This window comes from Puma concolor, chromosome A1 (assembly GCF_028749965.1).
Source record: "Puma concolor isolate L17-30 chromosome A1, mPumCon1.1.hap2, whole genome shotgun sequence".
In the NCBI taxonomy this organism is placed as follows: Eukaryota; Metazoa; Chordata; class Mammalia; order Carnivora; family Felidae; genus Puma; species Puma concolor.
Window position 1 is genome coordinate 206,202,881 of NC_141667.1, and position 16,792 is coordinate 206,219,672.

The 16,792-nt window shown below is 33.8% G+C and overlaps 1 protein-coding gene across 6 annotated transcripts in view; it reads left to right on the top strand.

Annotated features, from left to right (window-relative positions):
* DIAPH3 (diaphanous related formin 3) overlaps positions 1 to 16,792 on the top strand; it is a 508,403-nt gene that overhangs the window by 319,154 nt on the left and 172,457 nt on the right. For all 6 annotated transcript variants that reach the window (XM_086710920.1, XM_025923546.2, XM_086710913.1 and 3 more), the window contains one exon: positions 14,259 to 14,394. In XM_086710920.1, the coding sequence (XP_086567046.1) occupies positions 14,259 to 14,394 (136 nt within the window). The remainder of the gene's footprint in view (positions 1 to 14,258; positions 14,395 to 16,792) is intronic.

A 16,792-nucleotide genomic window follows, 5' to 3' on the forward strand; every position in this document is an offset into this window, starting at 1 on the left:
TTGGAAAACAATTTTCATACCAAATTATAATTATTAGGAATATGTCATTTTTCTGTTTATTTATTTGAAGTATAGTTGATACACATTGTGTCATTAGTTTCACGTGCACAACATAGTGATTCAGCACCTCTGTATATTATGCTGTGCACATTGCGAGTGTAGATACCGTCTGCCATGACACAACATCATTGACTATATTCTCTATGGTATATCTTTCATCTCCATGACTTGTTCATTCCATAACTGGAAGCCTGGATCTCTCACTCCCCTTCACCCATTTTGCCCATCCTCCCAGCCTTCTCCCCTCTGACAGCCACCAGTTTGTTCTCTGTATTTATGGGTCTCTGTCAATTTTCTGTTTTAATTATACATATGTAACTGCTATGATGAGCCTCTGAGTTTACAATTTCATATATTCCAACACAGAATTGGAGTGACTACACTTAAAGAAGTCACATTTTTTGGTTCTTGTAGCTCTTTTTCTGAGCACATTAACATTTCCTGTAGGGATTTTATTTAAAAAAAAATTTTTTTTAACGTTTATTTATTTTTGAGACATAGACAGCTCATGAACAGGGGAGGGTCAGAGAGAGAGAGGGAGACACAGAATCTGAAACAGGCTCCAGGTTGAGCTGTCAGCACAGAGCCCGACGCGGGGCTTGAACTCACGAATCGTGAGATCATGACCTGAGCTGAAGTCAGACGCTTAACCGACTGAGCCACCCAGGTGCCCCTCCTGTAGGGATTTTAAAGTACTGGAAAAGATTACTGGACATCCTTCTTTATTAATAGTTTCTAAGACCCTGCAAATCTGGGCACCCCACTTGGGTTAGGATTTTGAGGGCGAGGAAAAGCATTGCCTTAAAAGGGATTACTATTACACACACAAAAGGTGGGGTGGCCTCCGTTAGGTCTTCCTTTCTTTTCTGTGTTCCAGTTTTGAGTATATGTGCCAAACTTTGCATTTGTTCTTTTCTTGTCCCTGAAGTCCTGTCGATTCCTCCCCTAAATTTTCTTTCCTACGTATATACCTCCCATCCGAATTGTGTAATGGCAATCATTGAGAAAGGAGTCACTCTGTTTTCTTCAAATCTTAACTTACTTATGAATTCACCCTTTGTGCTTGTTTTTAACAGTGGTATTTTGCCAGTTGTCTTATTTTGGGGAAGACAGCAATGGCTGACAGTGAAAGCTCTGGCATCAGAACACCCAGGGTGATAAGACTGTGGCCAAGTTACTTAACCTTAGTGAGCCTGTTTCCTGTTAATAACAGCTTGTGTTTCTTCAGGATGTTACATTTTGAAGATCAAATGACATAATGTACATATACCCCCAAAACAAGTTAGCTATCTACAGAGAATAGAAATAATTTTCACCTCTCCCATCTCATGATAACAGAATCGATATTTTAAGGATTTCTCCCTTTTTTTTTTAATGCTTCTGTATAGACACTTTGAACTAAATAAGGAGTACCTATTTTTCAATAATAGCTCTGTGTTTAGATTATTTCTACAATTCTGTTAAAGTTATGTTTGATCCATTTAAAGATCCATCATTCATGTTACTTGAAGACTTTAAGTTGATTTTTCGTTCATACAATTGAAATACACTGTGTAGTGAACAAAAATAAAATCAGTTGTAACTCATTTAACCTTGCTGCATGGATTGATCAAATATAATTTCTCTCTTCTACTGAATACTGAGACTGAAGTAGTGATTTGCCAAACAAAAATGAAATCATCCAATGAGGGGGTATTTTTAGTATACAAATATTTTTGATATGGAGGACAGCCAGAACAAAACTGATCATTTAAGTTATACAGATCTTATCCTTGTCAACTGTAAATGCCATTTCTGATAACCATTGTATGGACTAACTAGGTAACCAATAGGAATTCCAAAGCACTAAGCTTTTCCCATGTGCTTCTTAAATCCTGTACATTGATCATGTTGTCAGAGAAAAGAAGCATGTGAAAAAGTCATCTGGCTGGATGGTGAGTCAACTTGGGTAGTTATAGGAAATATCTTCTCTCCTTGCTTGTTTTGTTGAGTTTACAGTTTACAAATTGTCTTCATTGGCACCATTGTTATTCTGAGATCATAGTTGGAGGTATAAAGCCCCAAACCTACAAAAAAACCCAAATGTTTTAGCTCTAGGATGTTTTTCTTCATATCCTTTACTATCTGATTATTTAAGGAATTAGAGCTATTCCAGGTGCTGAATATTTTAGACTTGCAACCTTGAAAATAATTATGATAGGTTCTTCTAATCTTTAATTTTTAGTCTTTTCACAGTAAAAACACAGCTAGACTAATTGACTTACATTTTCTCTTTACTGATAAGATTTATTTTTACTACACATTGCTTAGTGGGATTATTAGTGCATCTGACAGGTCTATATGATTAAATGACTGGTAATTTGTATTTCCCTTTTACATTTTAAATATTTAGTTTGTTCACTGAAGTAATATTAGCAAAAGGTAAAGACTGGATTATTCTAATAAAGTGATAAGGTCAACTATTGATAGATAATGGGAAAAAATAATACATAATAATAAGTCTATTAACCCATGTAATTGAAAATACAACATTAATTAGGGTACCACAAGCAAAAATGAACAAAATGGCATGCTCTTTGTACATCAGATATTGGTCCTCTGCATTCTGAACAAGACAGAGTGCACACACTGTTGACTTCAGTGTTTTTCTTTTAAACTTTAATGTTTATTTATTTTTAATTTTTTTGTTTATTTACTTATTTATGTATTTTTTAAATATGAGGTTTATTGTCAAATTGGTTTCCATACAACACCGAGTGCTCATCCCAACAGGTGCCCTCCTCAATGCCCATGTTTATGTTTATTTTTTTTTGAGAGAGAGAGAGACAGAGACAAAGCATGAGTGGGAGAGGGGCAGAGAGAGAAGATGACACAGACTCAGAAGCAGGCTCCAGGTCCTGAGCTGTCAGCACAGAGCCCAAAAGAGAGCTCAAACCCACCAATTACGAGATCATGACCTGAACCGAAGTCAGACGCCCAACTGACTGAGCCACCCAGGTGCCCCCCATCTTAAGGCTACTTTTAATGTTATGTTTTAAACATGACCAGGTTTACATGGAATATTGTGGGGCTTTAGTTGGATGTTCTCCTTGCTTTCCTAAGAGGTGGTAGTAATAACTCAAAACAACAATAGTGATAGGTGATAGGCCCTATCACCAAGTCTACCTTTAAGCACTATACTTCATGACTACCATCTTGTGCCTAGCTGTGCCTTTATTTAGCCTCACATTTGGGGGATAAAAAGAATATTTAAATTACTATATCACTTCAGAACACAAGGGGAGAAAACACACTTACTGGAAAATCGAGTTGTACTTTGGGAAACCACAGTTATGAATATTTCATACTCTCTCTCTGTTAAAGAAGTCACAGAATAGATTGAAATATCTCATTTACTTGAGGATTTTACAAAATGTTTGAAAGAATTGCAAACAAACTCATGGCATAATGATGATGGGTCAGTATTGTTAAATCCCTGATGGGCTAATACGTAATGTGTTGTTTCACCTGAGACTGCTTTTTACAGAAAAGAGCAACTTGCCGCTGAAGCAGTTTAATTCATCAGCACCTGCACATTCTTGGGGACATTCTCAAAGCATAGTTTCCCATTTTCCTAAGTTTCATGGTCATAAAAAGTTCAACTAATAACACCACCTTATTGAATGTTAAGATGATGAATTGTTTGTGCCCGTATACCGTGTGTTATGCTCTCCTATTCTCATTGAGAGCATTTTTTCATTGAATTTGATAATACCAGAGAATTTAATTTTTACTATCATTCTAGAGTCCCTTATAAAGCATCTACCCTATAATTACTGCAAATAGGGATTTCTAAGAATAATTTTCCACAAGGTAATTCCAATCCATTGTTTATCTTTTGCATGTTGGGGGGAACTTTTGTATTCAGTTACAAAAGCAAGTCTTGATGGAAAAAAAACAGGGGGGGATGCCTGGGTGGCTCAGTTGGTTAGGTGACCGACTTCAACTCAGGTCATGATCTCATGGTTTGTGGGATCGAGCCCCATGTCTGTCTGTCAGCATAGAGCCTGGAGCCTGCTTTAAATCCTGTGTCTCCCTCTCTCTTTGCCCCTCCCCCACTCATGCTCTGTCTTTCTCTCTCTGAAAATAAACATAAGGAACAAAAAAGAAAGAAAAAGAAAGAAAGAAAGAAAGAAAGAAAGAAAGAAAGAAAGAAAGAAAGAAAGAAAGGGAGGGAGGAAGGGAGGAAGGAAGGAAGGAAGGAAGGAAGGAAGGAAGGAAGGAAGGAAGGAAGAAAAACAGACAGACTTGATGGAAAACGAACAAGTAGATCACATACTTTGTATTCTTAAAGACGTTTGTGTCTGGTAATTCTAAGAAAAAATTATTTTCTTTCGTGTTTCAATACAGGAATAGTACAGGAATACATTTTTAAGGTTTTCTTAGTTAAAATATTTTCCATTTCTTCCTGAAAATGGAGTCATCAGGAATTTCTAGAAAGCTTCATTTAGTATGTTTGAACATTGCCTCTTCTTAAAATTGAGTAAACTCCTATTAAAAAAAGCATTTAGTAGGAACATGGTGGACTCTTAAGTAGTTGTTTATTTTGAGAAAATTAGCCTGTGTTTTCATAGTAGCTGATACCTGTATCCCTCTGGAAAGCATGCAGATTTAAATCTGGTTTTCTAATCTTATGTTAGGAATCTGAGACAAAAATAAAATACTTAGGAAGAAAAGATTTTTGAGTTCAGTGAAAACTGAAGAGATCCCTGGTTTGCATAGTTTAAATATTCATTAATGTTGAAAGAAATATAACTCTGAATAAGAAGACATTTATAATCTTTTCAACTTTCTTATATGATAAAATCTCCAGTAGTTTTTGGAGTTACAAAAATATATAGAATATTATCATAGGTTGAAAATGTTGAGTTGGGTAGATAAAACTATTTAAATGAGCTAAGAGTTAGAAACGGAGATGAAGTATGATCAAAAAGTTGGGATCTGTGGAAGTCCACTTATATTCTTATGTTACAATTTTTCTCTTATAAAATAAGTTTTTAAGTATTTCAAGAAACAGTATATAATAGACTATTAAGCTGGAAGGAGGCAATGTGCACATTGGTTTTTTAAATTTTGCTTTTGAGGAAAGCAAATTTTGTGTCATTGGGCAAGTTTTGAAGTTAATTTACCAAGACTATCTTAATTTGAAATGCAAGCAATTCTTTGGGGGAGGGAGGCGGGAAACAGGAAACTAAACTCTCTTTTTCAGAATAAAAGCTCATAAAGTATATTAGATTTAGAAGTATTAAAACATGTGTCTATATATATATGAAAATAAATTTTTAGTGGTAAATAACTAGACCTGAGATCAAGAGTATATCTTGCCTCCCATATTTAATTCACCTCTGTAACTTCCCTGCCAAGTAATCCAGCTGCATTGGGTACATGCTTTGGAGGAACTTCCTGTCGAGTCAATGTACGGTCATATTCCAACATCTCTGAATGGAAAACTATATTCTCATAGGTACTATGAGAATTGACACTTCCTCATATATATAGAAGCATATATGATCATTGCAAGCTAGAAAGTGGCTCTTCCTTGATTTGTTCCCAAATAAATAATTAGTGGGGCATTTCATTAATGACATATAACGGAAATAATATAAATTAGTAATATTACTAATATTATTGATAATTGCTGTTTTACATAGATTTTACTGTATGCCAGGCATTTTATTTAATTCTTACAATATCACTATAAAGTAGGTATTATTTTGCCCATTTTACAAAAGAGGAAACTAAGACACAAGTTACATAGCTATTTAGTGCCAGATAGAGATTCAGACAAAGACAATAAGACTTTAGATTTCCTTCTAACCTATACACTGCCTTTCTAATAAGTAATAATAAACTCATTTTTAAATTATTTCTGAAAGTAGTGAAATGTCATATTTATTATATTTTTGATGATATTCTTGATTGTCCATTCAACAAACTTATTTGAGTGAGCACCCAGGATTTTACATGGCTGTTCCTTGTTAAATTGTTTACCTTTGGATCCTAAAACACGAAGTATGTTACCCAGAAAAATATATAGTCTATCGTAATCGACACATTATATAAAAATATTTAAGAAATAAAGATGTGTTGGTCAGCCTTCTATAAGAATACACTTTTGAGAATTTTCTCACATAATAATAGAGACTCTCAAAGATCAATCCCACCACAACACAACAAACTATTTTAAAATATGGCTGTCTTGTGAGAAAGTTGGGGAAGTCTTCAAGGAGAAAGGGTTATTTTTCATGAACATCTCTCTGTTGAAGGATCCTCCAAAGCAGGGATTGGCTGTTTAATGGGCCATATAGTAAATATATGCAAGCTAAATGTTAATAACTACTCAGTTCTTCAGTAGCAGTGCAAAAGCAGTCATAGGCAGTATGTAAGTGAGTGGGTGTGGCTATGTCTGATATAACTATTTACAATTGCTGGCCAGCCCAAGATTATAGTTTTCTGACACTATATTTAAAGTTTTCTTTAAATACAGGATGTATTTAAAGAAGCAACATTTTCTTTTTCTTCAGAAAGAATTGAGAGACAAGAAGGCATACTTACTATTAAACTAAATATAAAAAACGTATACAATAAAATAATGTCTAACTTGTTTTGTAGAAAAGGGAGGTATAGAGCTTAACTCCTGGACAACGTTGTTAAATAAATTGAATGAGGTGTTTGGAGTTCAGGTGTTTTATCTTTCCGTATTGTTCAAAGGAGAGGAAAGGAGATAAAACTATCAGTGAACGTTAGGCCTTGTTAAATTAATTTGTGTGATAAAATTACCAAGATAACCAGTAAAAGGATTGATGTTCCAGCATAGTTTCAAAACCACAGGGGGAGAAATGAACCAAGAAAGATATACATTCATACATACATACATACATACATACATAAATACATACATAAGTGGCATAGATAAAGGAGGACCAATAAAACGAATAATATAAGGTGGTGGAAACAAGTATTTCATAAGTCACGATAAAAATTTTAAAGACTAAGATTGGATAAACAATGTAGCCTTGTGCTGTTTGAGACCTCCTATAACCCAAATACATGGAAAGGTTTAAAGTAACAGAACAGGTAATGAAATGCAATATTAATCAAAAGAAAGAGGGAAACTATGGTGGTAACAGATAAAATAGACTTAAAGACAAGGGAATATTCATGCTGATAGAAAGCTTAATTCTTCAGAAAGGTATAAGTCAAAAATTTTCATGTGAATGATAACATGGCACCAAAACAAACATGTAAAAATGTATAACTTCTAGAATAAGTTGATAGAGTTAGCATTATATTTGGATCTTCAACAAAGTTCTCTAATTGATCATTAAAGATATGGGAGCTTTAAACAATTCAATTAACACAGTTGATTCAATGTAATATATAGAGAACCCAACTCAACAATTAGAGTACACCTCTCAACCATAAGTGGCACTTTTATCAAAGTAATCACATACTGGAGACCGTGAAATCTTGATGTATTTCTAAGGTGCAGCTTCGTTCATTAACTACAATAGTATGAAATTAGTGATGAAATTTTTAAAAGGATGAAATTTTAAAATCTCTGTTTTGCAAATTCTAAAATCACATGAAATAACTCATGTGTCAAGAAGGAAATCCTAGAGTAAAATTAGACCTGAAGAATTTATGGAACACAGCAAAATAGTGGTATAAAGAAATTTATACTCTACGTGTTTATGTTAAAAAATCAGAATGATGGAAAATTAAACATCCGACTTCAGAAGTTAAAAAGGAATTGTACAATCCTAGAAAAAATAGGAAAATAAAGGAATGAAGGAAAAAATGACTTAGAGAATTTTTGAAAAGCTAAACCATGATTATTTTGAAAAGACAATTAGATAAGTTTCTGAAAAGGTTAATGAGGAAAAAATATTAAAGACGTAATAAGGAATATAATTATACATACAGAAGATAGTAAAAAGAGACAAGCACACTATAAAAATTTATAGGCCAGACTGGATAGGTTGATGATGCAGATAAGTTTCTAGAAAAATTATAACATAATTGAAACTGACTTTGAAAGAAAATCAAAGCTTGAATAAGTCTATAACTAATTTTTAATTTAATGACTTATTTAGAATCTTCAAGTAAATTAAATACTTGGCCCAGAAAGTTTTACATTTGAGTTTTACCAAATTTAATGAAATGATTATTCTAAACTGATAGGATACTAGTGTGTGTGTGTGTATACACACACACACATATATATACACTTATATACATACACTTATATATATATATATATACACACACTATACTTATATATATATATATAAGTATATATACCTATACACTTATATATATATAAGTATATATATACCTATACACATATATATATACACACAAAGTCATATAATAAGTTAGGATATGTACTATATATATCCTAAGTCAATGGAGAGCCCCATCATGTTTGTTAACAGAAAGAGTCAATATCATAAAGATCCCAATTTAATCTAAATCTGCAGAATCAGAGCAATTCTGTTCACAATCCTAATAGACCTTTCCAAAACTTCAGTAAGTTTGCTCTGAAAACTAGATGGCTGAGTAAAGGCCCAGAAAGAGTAAAGACAATTCTAAAGAAGGAAAATCAGATATGAGCTATAATAAGACAGAGTGTTACTGATTCAGACATGGATATATTGACCAAACAGACTAAAGCAGCCCCCAAACATCAACACATATATGGCCACTTGAATACAGAAGAATGGGCTTTGCTGATCAGTGGGCAAAGAAAGGGTAGGCTAGTTGTGAAATGTTACAGTTCAACTCATTTTCAATAGAAAAAAGTAAATAGGATCCCCACCTCATACTACTCGAAAACACTGATTCCAGATAAAGTAGGTACTAAAATGTGAATACCATTGTTAAAGCTTAAAAAGAAAGCATAGAAGATTATCTTTGTCTTTGAAGTAGGGAAGGATTTCTTTTTTTTTTTTTTTTTAATTTTTTTTTAATGTTTATTTGAGAGAGAGAAACAGACAGAGTGTGAGTGGGAGAGGGGGCAGAGAGAGAGAGGGAGACACAGAACCTGAAGCAAGCTCCAGGCTCTGAGCTGTCAGCACAGAGCCCTATAAGGGGCACGAACTCACGAACCATGAGATCATGACCTGAGCTGAAGTCGGACACTTAACAGATTGAGCCACCCAGGCATCCCAATTTCTTAAAAAAAAAAAAAAAAACCTTTTACTACATTTAACAACTTCTCTTTACTGAAAGACAACGTAGGTAAATGAAGTATGATGACAGTTAAAATCTAAAATATAAAACAAACAAAAGATTCATATTCAGAATATTTTAAGGAACTGCAAATTAAAAAACTGATAAACAGCCTAACAAAAAAGTGGGTAAAAGATCCAAAAGGGATTTCACAGAGTAGGAAATCCAAATGTTTTATAAACATGTGAGAAGCAACTTGAACTAATTAGTAACCATAGAAATACAAGTTAAAAGCACGATGGGATACCATTATAAGCTGCCGAGTAGAAGACTGATGATAACAATTTGGTTAGTATCTAGGCTATGATTATGCACTAATGGTGGCTGTATCTTTTGGCACACTGTGGAAGCTCTTTGACACCATCTAGTAAGCTTGATGATGAACTTCTCCCCTTATTATCAACTCCACTTCTACCCAAGAGAGCAGTGGGTTTCAAACTATTTTGGTCATAACCCACATTGTCAAATGATATTTTATAAGTGGACCCAGCACTCTTTTAGAACAAAAACAAAGCGTCAACAAAGAATATCCTTACTGTTTGTGTTACGTTCTAAGATGTCCTGTTCTCTTCTGCTTAAAGACACTGTCAACAGTTTCTGAAAAGGTTTAAGAACCAAGTAATGGGATCTACCATAAAAAAAACTCATACACATATGCACAGGGAGATGTGAGCAAAAATGTATCTGCCTCGTTTGTCATAGTCAAAAATCCAAAGCAATTCAAATCCCACTGATAAGTGAGTCAGTAGGGAGATGACTTCATATTATAAGCAGTGAAAATGAGGTGCAGTTTATACATAAAAATGTGAATGAATCTTAGAAATATAATGTTGAGTGGAAAAATCAAGTCACAGAAGTTTATAATAAAGATGATGGAATTTGTCTATAAACTCAAAGATAATGTTTATGAGAATAGCCACAACTTAGGAAGGATTACACTCTGCCAGACTGTTCTAAATTCAACACACGTGTGCACATTCATTGAAATTCACTGGCTTTGGGTCATTTTGGTTTCTCTGAGACAAAATGTATGATGCTATAATGTATATTTAAACTAGTTGTGGCAAAGTTCTTGTTGTTACATTTGCTATGCAGAAAACATAAATTATAGGTAGGAAATAATCGTGAACTCATTTTCTTTCAGAATATACACACACATATGCACATATATTTGACATATCTATATGTTTTTATACACAGAGTTATTAACATACCTGTGTATTTTTATGTAGATAGTTTAGAGTTTGCTGTTACCATAAAATACATGTAAGCCTTAGGAACTCAGGTAAATTATTGATTATGCCTTTGAATTGAACAGTCAAAATGTGACTGAAGTTTTAAAATCCTCTGTCGTCATTGCTGTAGACTGGTAAGCCCATAGATCTTTCAGACGGGAGCATGTACCGGGCTCTATCTGGGACGATCTGCAAGCACCTAAAGAAAGTTTTTGGCATTGCATGGCTGAAAGTAGTTGGTGGCAGTGCAATGAATTTGCCAATTTACTAAATAAAAAGCTGCATTAAGAATAAGGTGAATATAGCATAATATATGTAAACTTGTCAAATAACTAAGTTGTACACCTGAAACTAATGTAACACTGTGTCAACTATACTAAAAACATACATACATACATACATACATACATAAGATGATTGGGGTGCCTGGGTGGCTCAGTCGGTTGAGCGTCGCCTCAGGTCATGATCTCGCAGCTTGTAAGTTCGAGCCCCATGTTGGGCTCTGTAATGACAGCTCGGAGCCTGGAGCCTGCTTCGGATTCTGTGTCTCCCTCTCTCTCTGCCCCTAACCCACTCGCATTCTGTCTCTGTCTCTCTCAAAAATAAATAAACATTAAGAAAATAAAATAAGATGATTAAACAAATCAATGTCTTAGAGCTAGCCATCTTTATGTATAGCTCTTCTCTAATTTTTCTTTCTAGTTTGGAATGTAGAATTGACGTAACTAAGAGGCAATTGTATCTAGAATGATGTGGTTCTCTAACTGTTCATCTTTTCCGTTTTTGGCTACTTTTGCTTCTCAACATTTAGAATAAAGAAAATTCCAAATTACTGTTTGAACTGGGATATTAGTTTCAGACTAAATACCTATTTCTGTGCTGTCTGTTGGTATTTTTCCAGCTAAAATTCTTCTAATAGTTATAATGTCAGAAGAAGATATGCTTTAAATGAGATTGCCTTTTAAATGAAAATCAATAGTGTATTTTCCATAAAGTAAAATAACTTTAAGAATTACTTCAGACCTTATTTCTAAATGTAAACATTATTTTATAGGTCCTAGGAAGTAATTTTGACTTTTTACTGCCCAATGGAATACTAAAAGGGTGTGGCAATTATGTCTGCTAATAAGTTGTCTTTTAAATGTGCTCATTGAAATGCATCCAGTCATTAAAGTAGAAAATTTACATCAGAAAATTTTGTACTTTAAGTTTCATAAATAAGCTACATGATATATTTTTTATCTATTGTAGGTTCCTCTTATTTATTTCCCTCAAGCAAGAAATACAGTTTTGACACTTGAATATTTGCTTGTTTTTTTCTCCACCACAATCCGGTCTTTCTACTCAATCTTTGTTACATACACAAACGTGGGTACCCATGTGTGCGCATGTACACACATGGATGTGTATACATGTTCATCTTTGAAAACACACTTCTTTTCTACTTTTATGTAGCCTTCTCCTACCTTCCTTATGTCAATTCTTATAGAGGCTATTGTCATATACTTTGTGCCTAACATATGCTCCCGTAATATGAAGCAGCATGGTGGAAAGAACATAGACTACCCCTAGCTTTCAAGTCTTGCCTCTGCCTCTTACAGAAATCATTGTAGTGAACAACTATTTAATCAGCCAGTGCCAAGTGGAAAATGCAGAATCCATTCTGAGGATTGGAGGGATTGCATAGGAAAGCACCTATTACTGCAGCTGCTATTTCATAGCTTAGCAGTAATAGTATTAATATATGTCATGAACTGTGAGGAGTAGGAGAATTTACCTTGTTAGCCTGCCATTGTTTCATGGACGTTGGCAGAAAACACAAGACTATAGAGTCACAGAATTTATTATAGCAACAGCCATAGTAAACAGTTCTTTGTTCATTCCTGAGTCTAAATTCCCACAGGGAAATGTGAAGAAGGCCAGATTTAATACCTACATACACAGTGGTTTGTATTACTGGAGGGAAATCTTGAACTTGGGAAACCCAATCTTTTTTAAGAGCTAATAAGACTGCCCAACCTTTGCCTCAGTTTACACACTAGACAGTGAACAAATCCATTTGCTTAAGAGGGAGATCCTACTTTTTGGAACAAAGATGGTTGGTTAGCACTTGTATCTTAGAGTGCTTAGTCTTGCATTCTCTTACTTGAAAATTTCCAGTTGTTTTCTGGTTCCCTTAAAAGAAAGTCCAACCTTCCCTATCTTAGCCTAGAAGACTCTAAATGATCTGGCACAGCTCCTGACCTCCTCTTATACCACCATACTGGCCTTCTGTCTCTCAAACCCACCAACAGCCTTTGCGTTTGATCTCCCCCAGATCATCACCTAGCTAGCTTCTTGATATTGAATTTTCAGCATCAATGAAATCAGTGAGTGGGGTCTTATCTGATATAGGCCTTATCTATACCACTTAATATGAAGTAACTCCCCCCCTAAGCCTTCTATCACATCACTCTTTTTTTTCATGATACAATTTTTTCAAAATTTTCATATTATTTTCTGTCTTTGCTTCCTGTACCACCCTATCACACAGAATATAGAACTTGTTTTAGAATTGTGTATGTGCATATGCATGTATATTATAAATCATATATATATGTGTGTGTATATATATATATATATGTACACACACATATATATGTCAAATGCTTGGAATAATACCACTTACCACTCAGTGTCTCAGTATTTCTTGAATGAAGGGCTAGATGTATGAATTAATATTGCCTCAAGGCTTTTTGTTTTCTCCTCTTTTCCCATGTGCTTTTCATTGTTTTGGTCGATAATTTAAAATTTTGATATTTGATTTCTAGTGAAGAACTTGCACTATCTCTAGGGTTTACAAAAACAAGGCTATGACAGTAGAAAACTGAAAGTTTCCTCCCAAATAAAAAAAGCCACCTACTTGTTAAAGTTTTGTTGTGCACTTTCTATTTAATACCATTAGTGATAAACTAGCAATTAGATAGCTTGTTTGAATTCATTGGTACTGAGAACATAGGAGATTGTAGCATGAGCTATGCTGTTGGCACATAAAAAATCCTTGTTTACCTCTTAATTCCCACTAATGACACATGAGAGGTGTTTCTTGATTTGTATAAAACTTAGAAAATGAGGAATTAAATCACATACCTATTGAGATCCCATAATTGTGACTTGGTGACTTTGATGAGAAGTCAGAGGTCTGTCTTTGAAACGCCAAAGATTCCTCTAGTCATCCTATGACACTTGTCTTTATCTGAGAGGAAATCATTAAATGATTGATTGTTATATGAAACAGTCCTTGCAAACTTTTAGCTCTTTTCTATAATTTCTCCAATTGCTTTTTTTGTACTCAATATTTTACCTAGCAGAGGATGTATGGAAGACTCAAATACATTTGCTAGACCCTCTTGGAAATATATATAGGGAAACAGTTTTGATTTGTCAATTAAGTGCTTTTTTTATTTTTAGTTTCGTCTCCCTTCTCTTAGTTGATTCTAAGATGCAGGTGCTTTAAACATAAGTTGTATTTATAGATCCGTATTTAGCAAGGGTTCATGTGCTAATCTTTTAAAAGACTGTTACTAATATTAGAAGTAGCCATTATCTAAAAGATATTTAATCACAGCTCTACAGATTAATAATTTTCCATTCTCTTTGTGAAATCACTGTGGTTAAAATTGATCATTTTTCAAAATTTGTTTGTAACAGCAAGCAAGAAAGGAGAACGTAAAAAAAAGAGAAGCAGAGGAAAGGGAAAAACGTGCCCAAATAGCCAAAGAATTAGCAGAGAAAGAAAGACTTGAACGCCAACAAAAGAAAAAGCGCTTGTTAGAAATGAAGACTGGTGAGTACTGTCAAATTTGCAATTTGTACCTTTATTAGCAGTTTAATAAACTTCAGTGAAAAAAAGAAGATATGGTCACTTATTTGTATAGTTAAAATGTAGAGCATTTTTTTTTTTTTTTAAATAATGGGCTTTCCTCCTTTAGTTTACTTGTTAGTAACAAGTAACGCTTTTATTCTAACTGGTCATTGGTCATAGGTGATATTGGTCCTCTGGTCTATCTTGTAGTTCCAGAGTATTCCCACTCTCTTGACTGCTACATCAATAACGAATCTGTAATAATTTATGGCAACCAATAAATTAACAACTATAGAAAAGGGGTCAATTCTATTGGACAAGTAACTAGTATTTTTTCAACAAGATACTCTAAGGGAGGAAAAAAGTGATGAAGGGAAAATGTATTGATTTAAAAGAGTCTTAAGAGATTTATCAATCAGTTGTCATAAATGAAACTTACATATATTCTAATCCAAAAAAATGTAGACAAAGGGAGTCTGAAAAGTTTGAATATTATGTTTCCCCTGTAGACAGGACAATGTTGTTGTGAATATATTTTAAAGTATGTTGTAGAGGCTTATACTGAAATTTTATAAACAAAAATATGTCTGAGATTTCAATCAAAATACTCTAGCATGACTGGGGAATTAAGTGGATATTTGTAGATGAAGTTTGTAGAGGGGAATTTGTAGATGAAACAAGATTGGTGATAAATAGTAATTGCCAAAGTTGGGTGATGGGTGCTTAACGGGAAGGGTGTGTTCACTGTCTCATTTGCTCTACTTTTGTATATTTTGAAACTTTCTTTAGTAAAAACTCTTGGAAAAAAATTAAAAATAGAAAAGTAACAGCTTTACAGTTTTACATATATATATTTACATATATATGTGTGTATATATATATATATGTATATATTCCAAAGCTGAAAGATACAATGAACTGAGGTTCCTCGGTGGCTCAGTTGGTTAAGCGTCTGACTCTGGATATTGGCTCAGCTCATGATCTCATGGTCACAGGATCCAGCCCCGTGTTGGGTCCGCACTGGGCATGGAGCCTACTTGAGCTTCTCACTGCCTCTCCCTCTACCCCTCCCCTGCTTGCTCGCATGTGCACAGGTGCACTCTCTCTTAAAATAGATAGATAGATAGATAGATAGATAGATAGATAGATAGATAGATAGATAGATAGATATACCACTAACTTAGAAGCAAAAGAATTAAGGAAATTGTAGTTACATTTTCACTCCCTCAAACTTTTGGCTCTTCCACCTCTAAGCCACTAAGGATTGCAGAAGGCTTTAATTAAAATCCATCACCTTCACTGCTAAATTACCATAGTTTACAACTCAGAGCTGCAAATTCACCTAAAGTTTCCCCAGGGGTAGACAGAGATGCCTTTTTGCCTTTTTTGCTTTCACTTTTACAGACATATTTTACCTTTAATAAAGCAAACTGAGTACCTTAATGTATCACACATGTTTCTTCCAGGAGAAAAAAATAATCGTAAGCACAATTTCTTGTTTAGAAGAGTACGCTTGAAATTCAGGAAGTATTCTCAAAAATTTCTTAAAGTTTTAACTAAAATGGAGATCAGAAAGGTTTAACATTGATTTTAAGAATATGCTTCTGGAAATCATTTTAAAATAATTGAATACTGCCTAAGTTACCAGACATTCTGGTATTTGAACACTGGCTCATTTAGTATTGGCCAGAGTCATTTAGATGACTTATATGATGGCAAATTGGCTGTACTGTTTGTGAATTTTGCCCAGACCCCCTGGTCTATCATACTGAGCCTCTCAGCAATTCTCTATTCTATCAATCTGGAAAGTTAAAACCTGATAGGAAGCAAAAATTTTAAGAATATGTTAGATCCAATGTAATCTCAATAATGTTTTCATTCAAATTTACATTTTTCCTGAAGGCATTTCATTTTTAAGAATAGCTAAGTTTATTTTATTTTTCCAACTTAAAAAATAATACTTTTGTGTTACAGAAAACACTTAAAAAGTGGTTGACCAAAAGATCATTATCGATAATCCTCCTATCCAAAAAAATCACTTTTAATATTTTGGCACATTTTTCTTTCAGTTTTAAAATTTTCTACCTTTTAAAAACAGTTATATGATAGAGTAAATATGTTGTTTAGCATCTCACTGAACTTTCTCAATGTTTCCTGTTATTCTTGTGATTCTTAATCTGTAATTTGTAATACCTGGATATGCCATATCTAATTTATTTTGCATTAGTCAGTAATGAGGTCATAGAACAATTATTATTTCTATCTTTTCAATGTTATACATTTATGTATAAATGATTGACAAATATTCATAATTATTAGGATATGGAATAGAAAAGGATAGTTTTAAGACTTTTTGATGCATGTTGCCAAATTGATTTCT